Source organism: Emydura macquarii, unplaced genomic scaffold (assembly GCF_026122565.2).
Source record: "Emydura macquarii macquarii isolate MOO-44397 ecotype Brisbane River unplaced genomic scaffold, CSIRO-AGI_Emac_v2 contig_2531, whole genome shotgun sequence".
Classification (NCBI taxonomy): Eukaryota; Metazoa; Chordata; order Testudines; family Chelidae; genus Emydura; species Emydura macquarii.
This window is the reverse complement of record NW_027132668.1, coordinates 5,832,685-5,845,943: the sequence shown is the minus strand read 5'-3', so window position 1 is coordinate 5,845,943 and position 13,259 is coordinate 5,832,685. Positions and strand designations below refer to the sequence as shown.

The window sequence follows — 13,259 nt, the reverse complement described above, 5'->3', positions numbered from 1 at the left end:
GAGGGCTGGGGGTGCCGGGTGCCCTGAGAAGGAGGCAGGGCAGGGGGCTGAGGGTGGCCGGAGGTGGGGGGCCAAGCAGGGGGCAGGGGCCGTGCGCCAGGCGCTGCGGAGCGGAAGCCGCGGCTTGTACCCACCTTCCCCAGCAGAGCGCTCCGGGTGGCAGCGGCGGCGGCCGAGCTGGGGGAGCCGCCGACCGCCGCTGCAGCCGCAGGGTGATAGGCGGGCGACGCCGCGGAGCCGCTTCCTCCGCTGCCGGGGGCGGCGGCCGCCGCCGCTGCGCTGCCCTGCGCCGTGGGGCTGCCGCCGCCGCCGCCCCGGGGCCGCTGGCGGATGCCGTCCAGCAGCCGGACCAGCAGGATGTTGGCGGGCAGCTCGTCCACCCCGCAGCCCACCAGGATGCGGCACTCGGGGCAGCGCAGCTCGTGGCGGGAGCTGACGATGCTCTCCAGGCAGCGGCGGCAGAAGGTGTGCTGGCAGGGCAGCGCCTTGGCCGTGGTGTCCAGCCGCTCCAGGCACACGGAGCACTCCAGCAAGTCCAGCAGCGACGACTCGTCCATCGCCGCCGCTTCGCCGCCGCCTCCCCGCCGCGCCTCCGCTCCCCGCTTCGCCGCGGCTGCCTCGGGCGCGCACCGCCGGGCCGCCCGTAGCAGCATCTAGAGCAGCAGCAGCGGCCAGCGCAGCACCGGGCGGCCCGGGCGAGAGGCGAGCGGCGGCCTGTCAGCGGGAGCCATCAGGGCGGCGGCCGCGCGCGGGAGGCAGCAAGTGAATCAGCGCCTAGCGGCAGGGGGTGCAGCGCCTGCCGGGCACCGGGCCGTCAGAGAGCCGGGCACGGCCGGAGTTCAGGCCGCCAGGCTCCCTCTGCCCGCCCCTGCTCTCCCCGGGTCCCTGCAGCGCAGTAGTCCCGCGGGGGAATCCTGGCGAGCGAGCAATCCCGGCAGCCTGGAGCTGGAGGAGGGCACCTGTCTCCCGGGGGTCTCCCCCCCCCCTCACCCTCTGCGTGCGATCAGCAGCTGGGCTTGGGCCAGGGCGCATCCAGGGAGCCGGCTTAGCGCACCCACGCCTTGCTGGAAGCCCTGGGGCTGGCCGGGAGCGCGGGGAAAAAAGGCACAGCAGATCTCCCGCGGGATGGCTTCAGCACTTCATCTGGCCCGCCGCTGCTGCTGCTCCTCGCCAAGCGGCTCCTCCTCTGCTCCCCCATGGCTCACTGTGTAACCCGATCGCAGCGCTGGTCGCTCTTGCTCTACCGCCCCCCTGCCTTACTCAGCAGTGTCTCCCTCCTCCTCTTCGAGAGAGCAGAACTAACAAGGCAGAGAGACGCTGCACAGTGGAGATCAGTCCGGGGAAGGAGAGAGGCAACGGGAACAGTCCGTGTAGTATTTTGCACAATCCCTTCGCCAGAAAACGGGTGACACCCGGGCCCTCTCCCCTCTTTTACGCAAGCACAGACGTGTGCGCCAGAAATGGGCTCAGACAGTCGGCCTGAAAAATACATAAAGTTTTGTCGCTCTTGCTGGCTTTAATTTTCTGCCCATCACCGTTAGCACTGCTCCCGTTGCCGAGTTGCGGTCACCCTCAGGGTAGGCCCAGTGGCTCGGACTTCCTGCCTCTTAGGAAAGTTGGCCAACAGCCCAGCGATGCTGCTGCCAAGGAAGGAAACAGGCTGGAGGATGAAATCAGACTGTCCGCGCAGCTAGCAATGCCTTTGCCCTATAACTTCATCTGCACGGAATGCGATCCAAACACCACAGCATACCATCCAGCATTTCATACACGCTGGAGAGGTTTCCGTCTCCCTGCCTTTCCTTGAGCACGGGCCAGTCATTCAGGAAACTTTTTAGTTCAGCCCACATCCAAAGGCAGCTAATGTGTTTGTGCTGTGAAAGTGACCAGTTAAATTCGAGCTTCTTCTCAACTACGCGCTTGCTGCAAAACCTCCCTTCTTTCTTCTCCTCCCATTTCAGTGGGAAAAAATTGCTTTCTCCTGTCCGACCCTAGGCTCAGGACGGCGTCAGAGCAACGGAAATAAGCACCCCGGAGCAACCCGAGATGCTGGCGAAGTTTGCAGAAGTTTGTTCAAACTGTGAATGAAAAATATATTTCTTGCCTTGGGTTGCCCCTTAGTGGACAGTCTCGACCACAGCAGCTACTGGCGGCGTGCGAAAGATAGTTGGGGATGTTCTTGGACAAATTGCTTGAGATTGAAGTTTAATATTTACTAAAATTTACTGCTCATTAAATCTGCCTTAGCTAGATAAATTGCTGATCTTTGCACGTAGTATCAAATATGCATCTTAAGGGACACTGCAAAGTTAAATTTGGTTCCCACATATTTAACAACCTATGCCCAATAGAAATGATTCTCACATTTATTTTTAAAATAAAACAAATATAAGTGAAAATGGATAGTCTCTTTTCACAGTCCAAGATATTTTTTAGGCTAAAGCATGTATTTTTAACCCATTTAATCCAGTTGATCCCTACACACATGACAAATCAAACTGTGAAATACACCTGGGCCTTTGTGAACTCTATTTAACCAGTCCTGAAAGGAGCCATGTCCTGAAATGTTTGATCTCTCCTTGGTTGACAGTTCTATTTCATATATTAAACACCAAGTGAAAGAAAAATTTGATGCAGCCCAATGCTTATCCTTCCCTGTACTAAAATATTTGAAAAATAGGGAGCACTTCCACTTAGTTGAACAGCAATGACTGTTGAAGTGTTTATCCACAGTGGCCAATGAGAGAACAGGAATGACTCTGTAGTTCAGTGGTTAGGACAGCCACCTGGGAGGTGGGAGACCCCGGTTCAATCCCTCTACTCCAATCTCTCTTTCATTATTTAGCCAGAGTGCAACAACTTCAACATGAGAGACTGAGGGATCCTCACACCAGAATATCCCATAGCCCAGTGGTTAGAGCTCTGTCAAAAGGTGGGAGATCCCTGTTGAAATCCTTTTTTTCCCTTAAGGCAGATAGCGGAATTGAAGCTGGGGCTCCCACATCCCAGGTGAGTCCTCTCATAATTGGGCTAAAAGTTATAAGGTGGGCTCCTTCTCTGGCTGGATTTTGAATGGGACCCAATCCAGTAGGCAGCCTCTGAGTTCACCTACCAGATCACACCCTGCAGGTGACATAGTGGCCAAACTCCTATCTTCATCTAGTTTGTGAATTGCTTAGGGGCTTAGGCAGGAGATAAATGTCCTGATGACGGAGTGAGGCAGCAATGCACATACCAGGAGGCAGAAACGTAGGCCCCTAGGGAAATTTTACCCTGAAAAACATAGGTACCAAATGAGTTCAGGCACCTATAGAGTTTGGCAGGAGTTTTGTAGATCACAGTGGAGCCAAAACTGGGACTTACATGCCTAAACCCAGGACTAAATACCAATGACTATATATCTTTGAGGATTTTGGCATTAGTATCTACTAATAATTCTGGGGCTACAACTTCCTGCTCAGCTGTCAAAACAAACCCCTTCTCTGGGAGGAATCCATTGTTCTCAAAGGATAAAAGGACCAGGCTGTCAAGGACCTCTGCTCTTTCCTAACCCAATAAATCAGATACTGCTACTGGTCATGGCTTTTTCTCTTACACTCCAAATAAAAAGGAATGTGTTTTTTATGCTGCACTTTATTGCTAGCAACCTGGTGAAATAAAGTCAGAAAAATCTAACTATAGTGAGGAACATCTGTTCTCCTTTCAGTCTCCCACATCTGAGCTGGCATTCATGAATTCTGAGGCTCTATGTTCCAGCCTCCCAGGCCATTGGGAAGAGCATCAGATATCCCTTCTCTACTCCCTCCTCTACCTGGAGTGCCAAACAGCACTGAACAAATAAAGCCATGCATGGAAACAGTCCTGCTTCTCCTCATGCAGAGTGCTTAGTCACATATGGAGTCCCCAGCAGGAACAAAAGAATGAAGCTCTGATTGAATTTCCACACACCTAATCATCAGCCTTGCAGTGCTCTTAAGTGCTCTGGTCTCTGGAAAAGCTGTTTGCAGCTTTGCTGCCTTTACCACCCCTGTGCTAGTCTCCCTCTCTAACATCTGCTGATTGTTACAATAATAGAAAACAAGAATTAGAGCTGTAGTAAGGCTCCAACCGGTCTTGCAGGCGGACAGATTGTTTAAACCACAGTGGAGAGACAACTATTAGTGAGCAAAGGAAGTTGCTGAGGCAGAACTGAAGGGGCACAGAAGAGGAAGAATATTGGAGAGAACTGAACTGGGGTGACCTGAGAGCCAGATACAGTGGAACTGGAACCAAGACAGGGAAAACACAAGAAGGAAGGAGAGAATTAAAGGGAAAACACTGATTTATTGAGAAATTAGAGAAGGTGGAGGTCTAGGAATAGAGAAAAGTGGAGAGGAGATAGAATTTGGAAGATAAGGCCCTAATCCAGAACAACATGTAAGTATGTCAGTAGTCTGATTTAGGAAATACTGACATGCTGAAAATTAAGCCCTTGTTTATGTGCTTTCATGGATCAGGCCTGAAAGATCACAGTGGAATGTACAGGAGAGAAGGGTAAGAAAAATTTGGGGATGAGGTGAGGTGTATGAATAACTGAGAGACTACATGAGTAGAATGAAGTTAGAGAAAAATAAAAGTACAGATCTTTTAAAAATAGTTTTAAAAACAGAAGAAAATTGAACACAAAAGCCTGATGAAAAATATTATGAAAGAAAGAAATAGCAGGGAAAAGAGAAAGCAACACAGGAAATACAGTATTTTTTGTTTTACTTTATTAAAAATTTGTGGGTTTGCTTATGATTAATTCCCATGTTTCAGCTGCTACAACCTCTGCCTCCATACTCCAAGTGTTAAGTAATTAATTGTAAACTAATTAAGTAATGTGATTAACATAGTTCCTAAAAAGAGGTGCATTTTAAACAAGTTGAAAAAATAGAGTCACACATTTTGAACATTTTCCACACATTCCCTAGTTAGTTAGGATATTTTAGGAGTGAGCTGTTAAATAGTTGCTGTGTTGCACCCTAGATGTAGCTTGATGGATGAAGAGATTTCTTTTTATAGGTGAAGAACATAAGAACGGCCATACTGGGTCAGACCAATGGTTCATCTAGCCCAGTATCCTATCTTCTAAAAGTGGCCAGTGCTAAATGCTTCAGAGGAAATTAATAGAACAGGACAATCATCAAGTGGTCCCGTCCTCCAATCCCAGCTTCTGGCAGTCAGAGATTTAGGAACACTCAGAGAATAGGTTTTCGTCCTTGACCATCTTAGCTAATAGTCACTGATGAACCTATCCTCCTTGAATTACCCAATTCTTTTTTTAAACACAATTATACTTTTGGTTTTCACAACATCCCTGTCAACTACTTCCACAGGTTGACTATATGCTGTGTGAAGAAGTACTTCCTTATGTTTGTTTTAAACCTGCTGCCTATTAATTTCATTGACTGGCCCCTGGTTCTTGTGTTATGTGAAGGGGTAAATAACACTTCCTTACTCACTTTCACCACATCATTCATGATTTGATAGGCCTGTATCATATCCCCTCCCCACCCTTAGTCATCTCTGTTCAGAACTGAACAATTCCAGTTTTTTTAATCTCTCCTCATATGGATGCAATTCCATACCCCTAATAATTTGTTGCTCTGCTCTGTACTTTTTTCCAATTCTAATATATCTTTTGCCAGATGGGGTGACCAGAACTGCACACAGAATTCCAGGTGTGGGCATAACAGACTTATATAGTGGCATGATGACATTTTATGTCTTGTTATTTATCCCTTTCCTAAGGTTCTTAATATTCTGTTAGCTTTTTTGACTGCTGCTGCACACTGAGCAGATGTTTTCAGAGAACTGTCCACAATGACTCCAAGATCTTTCTTGAGTGGTAACAGCTAATTTAGAACCCATCATTTCGTATGTATAGTGGGGATTATGTTTTCCAGTGTGCATTGCTTTGCATTTATCAACACTGAATTTTATTTGCCATTTTGTTGCCCAGTCATCCAGTTTTGTGAGATCCCTTTGTAACTCTTCGCTCTCTGCTTTGGACTTAACTATCTTGAGTAATTTTGTATTGTCTGCAAACTTTGACATCTCACTGTTTACCTCTTTATCCAGATCATTTATGAATATGTTGTAATGCACCAGTTCCAGTACAGATCCTTGGGGGACACCTGTGTTTATCTCTCTCCATTTTGAAAAGTGATAATTTTGTCCTACCCTCTCTTTCCTGACTTTAGCCAGTTACTGATCCATGAGAGGACCTTCGCTCTTATCCCATGACTGCTTACTTTGTTTAAGTGCCTTTGGTAAGGGACATTGTCAAAGGCTTTCTGAAAGTTCAAGTACAATATATTCACTGGATCACCCTTGTCTGCATGTTTGTTGACATCCTCAAAGAATTTTAATAGACTGGTGAGGCATGATTTCCTTTTACAGAAGCCATATTGACTCTTCCCCAACATATTGAGTTCATCTATGTATTCAATAATTCTGTTCTTTACCATAGTTTCCACCAATTTCCCTGATACTGAAATTAGGCTTAAAGGTCTGTAGTTGCGAGGATTCCCTCTGAAGCCTTTTTTTAAAATATCAGCATTACATTCGCTATCTCCCACTCATCTGATACAGAGGGCTGATTTAACTAGCAGGTTATATATCATAGTTAGTAGTTCCGCAATTTAATATTAGAGTTCCTTCAGAATACCATCAATCCTGGTATCATATTGCTGTTTAGTTTATCAATTTTTTCCAAAACCTCCTTTATTGATACCACAATCTGGAACAGTTCCTCAGATTTGTAACCTAAAACAAATGGCTCAGGTGTGAGAATCTCCCTCACATCCTCTGAAGTGAAGATTTATGCCAAGAATTCATTTAGCTTCCCTGCAACGGCCTTGTTATCCTTGAATGCTCCTTTAGCTCCTTGATCATCCAATGGCCCCACTGACTGTTTGGCAGGCTTCCTGCTTCTGATGTGCTTAATGTTTTTGCTGTTAGTTTTTGTGCCTTTTGGTAGTTGCTCTTCAAAATTCTTTTTTGGCCTGCCGAATTATACTTTTACATTTGACTTGCCAGAGTTTATGTGCCTTTCTATTTTCCTCAGTAGGATCTGACTTCCAATTTTTAAAGGATGTCTTTTTGTCTCTAACTGCCTCTTTTACTCTGCTGATCCATGGTGGCATTTGTTTGGTCTTCTTACAGCTTTTTTTTTTTTTTTTTTTTTAATTTGGGGTTGTCATGGGGTCCACTCACCGCACACGGCACCTCCTCCTGGTGGCTCGGGGAATTAGCTCTTGCCAGGTGCTGCTTTCCTCTGGTGGTGTCATCTCTTTCATCCTGTGGCCCTTCTCACCCTCAGAGCTGCAGCTTCCTGTTTGTGGCTTGGCCCTCCGGCCAGGTCACTAAGGTTTTCCCCTCCAGGAAAATCAAAGTCGTTCTGAACCAGCTGTCCAGCTGGCATCTCCAATGCCCTGCACCCATGGGTGGCAGGTATAATAGGCCAGGGGAGGTTAAGCCTCCCCTGGTGCAACCACTGCCAACCAGCCACTAGACACCTGGGCCATGGTGGCCCCGCCTCTTCTTCGCCCTCCTGGGACGGTGGACGTTTTTGCTTATTTATGCACCATGCAGGTTCCCAGGTGGCTGAGGAGACAGTATCTGCTACTCAGCTTCCCGGGTCCCTTAGTATTACTCAATTTTAGCATTCTGGGAACACCCTCTTCCTCATGCATGAACCCTGGTTGACTTCAAATTTCAAATCGGTACCCTCTCAGATAGGCCTGGACATGGGACATGTGAACTTTAAGGGCTGTGTGCACAATCCTTAAGGGACGCACGCAGAACCGCAGTGTCGTGCATACATTGTAGTGTCTTGTGCAGAATCTTATGGTACTGTGCGCATAACCAGTGTAGGGAGTGCAAAGGCAGGAAAATGGGACTATCAGATTGGATGGGACAATTAGTATTTAAGATTCACAGCAACAGATGAGAGTTGCTGTCCATCCAGGTGACAGCCTGTATTTTCCTGTTGCCTCAGATCAAGAGAGAAGACATTTGGAGAGCTTACCTGTCCACTGTGTCTGTTCCTGTTCGTGATTTGGTTTCTGATTGTGTATTCCCGCTCACCTGTTCCCATTCATTTGTTCCAGTCCAGAGTTCTGTTCCTGTGTTTACCTATTCCATCCTTGTGTGTCCATCCTCACTTGTGTATGCCTAAAGGGCGTAAGAGAGGGAAACCTTTTATTGTTAATTTGTCCATTTATCCGTTACTGCATTTTTACCTTACGTTCCTGGGTTTTAGGCCCCTCATCTCTGGTCTTGTGCTGTTTGCTAATAAACTGTTTATTCATTTATTTAAATCTGTTTCACTGGTTTCCTTGGTGGGTCCCTGAATGACAGAGAAACCAGAGGGGGTGAACCTGGAGTGGTCCTTTTAAATAAATATTGGACTTGTTATCAATTTGAGTTGGATGGGAGTTAAGGCCCATTGGCTCTGGGAGGGAGTGTGGGACCTTTATCATTCCTTAATTCCCCTTTCATTTGGTAACACTGGACTTTCAGGGAAAATACTTATGAACCCGGGAAGCTGAGGAGCAGATACCGCCTCCTCAGCCACCCACTGCTGCCTGGCTGCTTCTCTCCCCAGAAGTCTCCACTCCCCTCTCTGGAGGTCCCCACCGCTGCTTGCCAGTTCCTCCTCTCAGCCTTCCCACTGTTGCTCGCTGCATGCTTCCCTTTTCTCTTCACCCCTTCCCCTCCTCCACCGCTGCTCGCTGTGTCCCTCCTCCCCCTCCCTGCTCAGCACCCCCGCTGTTGCTCACTGCCTCAGTGGAATGAGGGGGGGGGAAGAAGAGGGGTCAAGCATGTGGAAGAGAGGAGTGGGGGCCAGACTGGGGGGAGGGGAAGAGGGATGTGGTGAGCAGTGAGTGATGAGGCCAAGCAGGGCGGGAGGCTGTGGAAGAGAGTAGGGGGGCTATGCAGGGGGAAGAAGGGACATGGTGAGCAGTGAGCGGCAGGGAGGGTGGGGATGACGGATGTGACAGCCAGCAAGCTGAGAGGGGAGGAGGCAGGGTCTGGGGAGGAGAGAGGGTGGGGCGTAGGGCAGAGCTGGGATGGAGTGTGGGTGGGGCCGTGGGCAGAAGAGGTGGGACAGGGAGCTAGCCTCCCCGAGGGTAAATTTCATCCACTGTCCATGCCTGTGCCACTTCCCAGTGGCTGGTAGGAGAACCCAGGCCCACCCTTGGGTTCCAGCCCAAGGACCCTGTAACAAGCAGCCAAGGTCTGAACAGTCCTACCCCTTGCTGCTGTTTCCCTCCTTTATGACCTTTTCAATTTTTCATGCTAGCAATCTGGTTCCGTTTTGGTTTAGATGAATCCCATCTTTCCAGGTTCCTCCTTTTCCAAAAGGTTCCCCAGGTCCTAATAAACCTAAATCCTTCCTCTAAACACTGTCATTTCATCCACACACTGAGACCCTGCAATTCTGCCTGTCTAACTGACCTTGCATGTGGAACTGGAAGCATTTTAGAGAATGCTACCATGGAGGTCTTGGACTTCAATCTCTTACCTAAATTTGGTCTCCAGCCAGGACCTTCCTCCTAACTTTCGCTATGTCATTGGTACCTATAAGTACCACAACCACCAGCTCTGCCACGCATTGCATAAAAAAGTCTGTATAGATGTCTCCAGAGGTCTGCAACCATTGCTTTCAACAGGCAATACACCATGTGGTTCTTCCAATCATTACAAACCCAACTATCTATATTTCTAATAATCAAATCCCCCATTACTGTTATTTGTCTCTTCCTAATAACAGGGCTCCTTTGCCCAAAAGGGATATTTTGAGTTTGAGAGGATATCATGACATCTCCTGGAATGTTAAATTTGAAAAGTACTTTGCGATTAAAGATGCTTTATTAAGGCAAAATACTATTATAGGGAAAATAAACAGAAGTTTTAGTATAGAATGATTTCGTTTGCAGCTGTACACAAATTATAACAATCAGAACAATAGTACAGTACATGTATTTAGTGCCTCTATTTTAAAAAATGCTGGTTCTGTTTTCATGGATCTTGTTCTTTTATGATCTTTTTTTGATACTCAATTCAGAGCAGGAAAGACTGCTGGCTTTTGCTTTTTTATACATTAAACTTTTGGTTTTATATAGATTATATAGTGGGGGAGGGGAAATGAGCTTTTAGCTTTACCCTAATCCATTTACACGGTGCTATTAGATTCGGCCAACTTGTTTCCAGTCTTCTGCCAAATGCCACATAGATTGTGTATGATTAAACATAAATTGCTCTCACATCTTGCCCTTGTTCTTGCTCTATTTGTAAGGGCCAGTGATGCAATAACTATTCATTTTACACAGCTAGAAAACAGTTTTGCTGCCCAGCAATGATTAATGAGTGACAAATGTTTGTGCAGCGCGTCAAAAACTGTAAAGTGCTATAAGAGTGCTAAGCATTATTACTATTTTTCAAAGAACCAATGTAATTAAACTTGCAGTATAGTAAACATCTCATTGAAAACCTATTCTTATTCTTGCACTTCCAGTGTCTAATTTTAAATAATCACTGGTCTACACTTACATTATCTGTTTGATTTACATTTAGATATAAATCTGTTAAAAAGAGCAATTTTGCATCTGAATTACATTAATCTTTAGGAAAACTCTAAGCTATACCTTTCACCCCTCTACCTCCCTTTTCTCTTCTCATTGTATCTAGATATTGCAGTATATATAGTAAGGTTCATCCCAAACTGATTTCAGACCTTGACATTATTTAGACACAAGGGGTAAGAGTCACCACTTTATTGGAGGGCCATAGAAGACCTTCCACATTATGGAAGCCCAGCAATAGCGCTGCATTGGTGGGGAAGAGAGGGGCGAGGGCAGAAAAGCCATTCAGACAGTGGGGAAAATAGGCTCTCTGCGGGCTTTGAATAAGATGGTATGGAGGGAAGCATTTGGGGCCCTCTGGTTGCAAGAGGATGCAAGGGCAGTAGTATCCATAGGCTGTAGTAACAGACACAGAGAAGCTGGCCCCATCACCTGAATAACAGGGAGGAACTAGCTGCATATCTGAAGGCAATTTGGGTAAAAGTGATTATGAAATGATAGATTAAGGAAAGAAAAGCACAAACGCAGCAGAACAAGGACAACTGATTTCAAAAAAGCAGATTTTAACAAACTCTGAACAGGTAGGTAAGGTCCCATGGGAAGAAAATCTAAGGGAAAAAAATTCAGGAGAGCTGGCAGTTTTTCAAAGAGATGATATTAAAGGTACAACAGCAAACTTTGTTGATATGAAGGAAAGATAGGAAGACTAATAAGAGGCCAATATGGCTTCATCAGGAGATCTTTTATGACCTGTAAATCAAAAGGGAATCCTACAGAAAGTGGAAACATGGAGAGATTGCTAAGGATTAGTACAAAAGAATAACACAAGAATGTAGGGACGAAATCAGTAGGGATGCTATAAATACATTAGGAGCAAGAGGTAGATGAAAAAAAGACAGGATCAAAATTACCTTGAAAAACTGGAGAGTTGGTCTGAAATCGACAAGATGAAATTCAATAAAGACAAGTACAAAGTAGTACACTTAGGAAGGAAAAATCAAATGCAAAACTACAAAAAGGGGGATAACTGGCTAGGCAGTAGTACTGCTGAAAAAGCTCTGGGGACAGTGGCATACCGAAGGTCTCTGGCACCCAGGGGCCAAGCTTACATGTGCGGCACCCCTAGGCTTCCCCCTCCCCCGCCACAGGGCAGTAGGGATCCCGGTGTTGCCCCCCAGCTTCCCCAGGGAGGGGGGGTGTCTGTACCTGGGGGGAGGGTTGAGAGGCCTAGGAGGGTGCAAATGTAGGCTTGGCTCCGCTCCACCATCCCCCCATGCTTATTCGCTGCATGCGGCACCCAACTCTCCAACTCCATCACCGCAGCCCGGCGTCGGCTCGGACTGGGTGGCCTCACTCCCTCGACCTAGGGAGGGGGGCTGGCCTGGCTCTTCACAATTCACAGGGGGAGGCACTGAGGGACACCCCTCAGAACCTCCCGTGCTCCACACCCGTCCTGAAGGGCTGGGCCGGTGCACCTCCGCACTTACCCACTGCTCCAGCCCCACAACCCAGTGCCAGCTCGGACTGGGCGGCCTCACCCCCATCCATCCCAGCTTGGGGGTTGCTGGCCTGGCCCTTCACGCAAGGGGCGCAGGAGGCTCTGCACCCCTCAGAGCCTCCCTGCATCCCTTGCCTCCTGCGCGTCGTGAAAGGCCAGCCCAGTGCCCGGGGGCCTGCCCCTCCTCCCCACTGGTACACCACTATCTGGGGGTTGTAGTCGATCACAAATAGTATATGGGTTATTGATGTGATGCAACTGCAAAAAAGTCTAATATTAACAAGAGTTTCATATATAAGATATGAAAGATAATTGGTGCTGGTGAGGCTTCAGCTAGTATTGTATCCAGTTCTGGGGAGCACATGTTAAAAAAAAAAAAGATATGGACAAATTGGAGAGAGGAGAGCTATGAAAATGATAAAAGGTTTAGAAATCCTGACCTCTGAGGAAAAAACTGGGCATGTTTAGTCTTGAAAAAGGAAGACTGGGGGGGTAACCTGATAATAATCTTCAAATATATTAAGGGCTGTTATACAGAGGATGGTGATCAATTGTTCTCCATATCTACTGAAGGTAGGGCAAGTAGTAATAGGCTTAATCTGCAGCAAGGAAGATTTAGATTAAGTATTAGGAAAATTTTTCTGATTATAAGGGTAATTAAGCACTGGAATAGGCTTTCAAGGGAGATTGTGGAATTCCCATCTTTGGAGGTTTTTAGGAACAGGTTGGACAAACACCTGTCAGGGATGATCTAGGTTTATTTGGTCCTGCCTCAGCGCAGAAGACTGGATTACATGACCTACCAAGGGCCCTTCCAGCCTTGCATTTTTATTATTTCAGTGAGAGTGCTCAGTGCCTTGCAGCATGGAGCGCTATATGATCCAACTATTCAAATGCTTTCTTCACACTTTCTTGTTGAAGTCTGCTGTTGGAAAATATTACTGTCTTATATCACTCACCACAAAACCACATTAACAAGCCATCTGTAGCTAAAGAATGAATTAGGAGAACTTTTTTATGTGATAATGAAAATAGGAACACAAGCACTTCTGGAAAGTTAATTTCAAGAGGCTACATTTGATCTACATCAACTTTAAAAAAAAAAATTCTTAGGAAAAGTATACATAGGAAAAATGAGAGTAAAACAG

General features: G+C 46.9%; 1 protein-coding gene across 1 annotated transcript in view; it reads right to left on the bottom strand.

The window, feature by feature from the left end:
• The window catches only part of LOC137163418 (E3 ubiquitin-protein ligase SH3RF3-like), a 37,258-nt gene extending 28,919 nt beyond the window's left edge, over positions 1-8,339 (bottom strand). The window contains exons 1-2 of the mRNA XM_067563627.1: positions 8,054-8,339; positions 135-1,479 (exon numbers count right to left, since the gene is read on the bottom strand). Of these exons, the coding sequence (XP_067419728.1) occupies positions 135-653 (519 nt within the window). The 5' untranslated portion in view covers positions 654-1,479; positions 8,054-8,339. The remainder of the gene's footprint in view (positions 1-134; positions 1,480-8,053) is intronic.
• Positions 8,340-13,259: the final 4,920 nt, after the last annotated feature.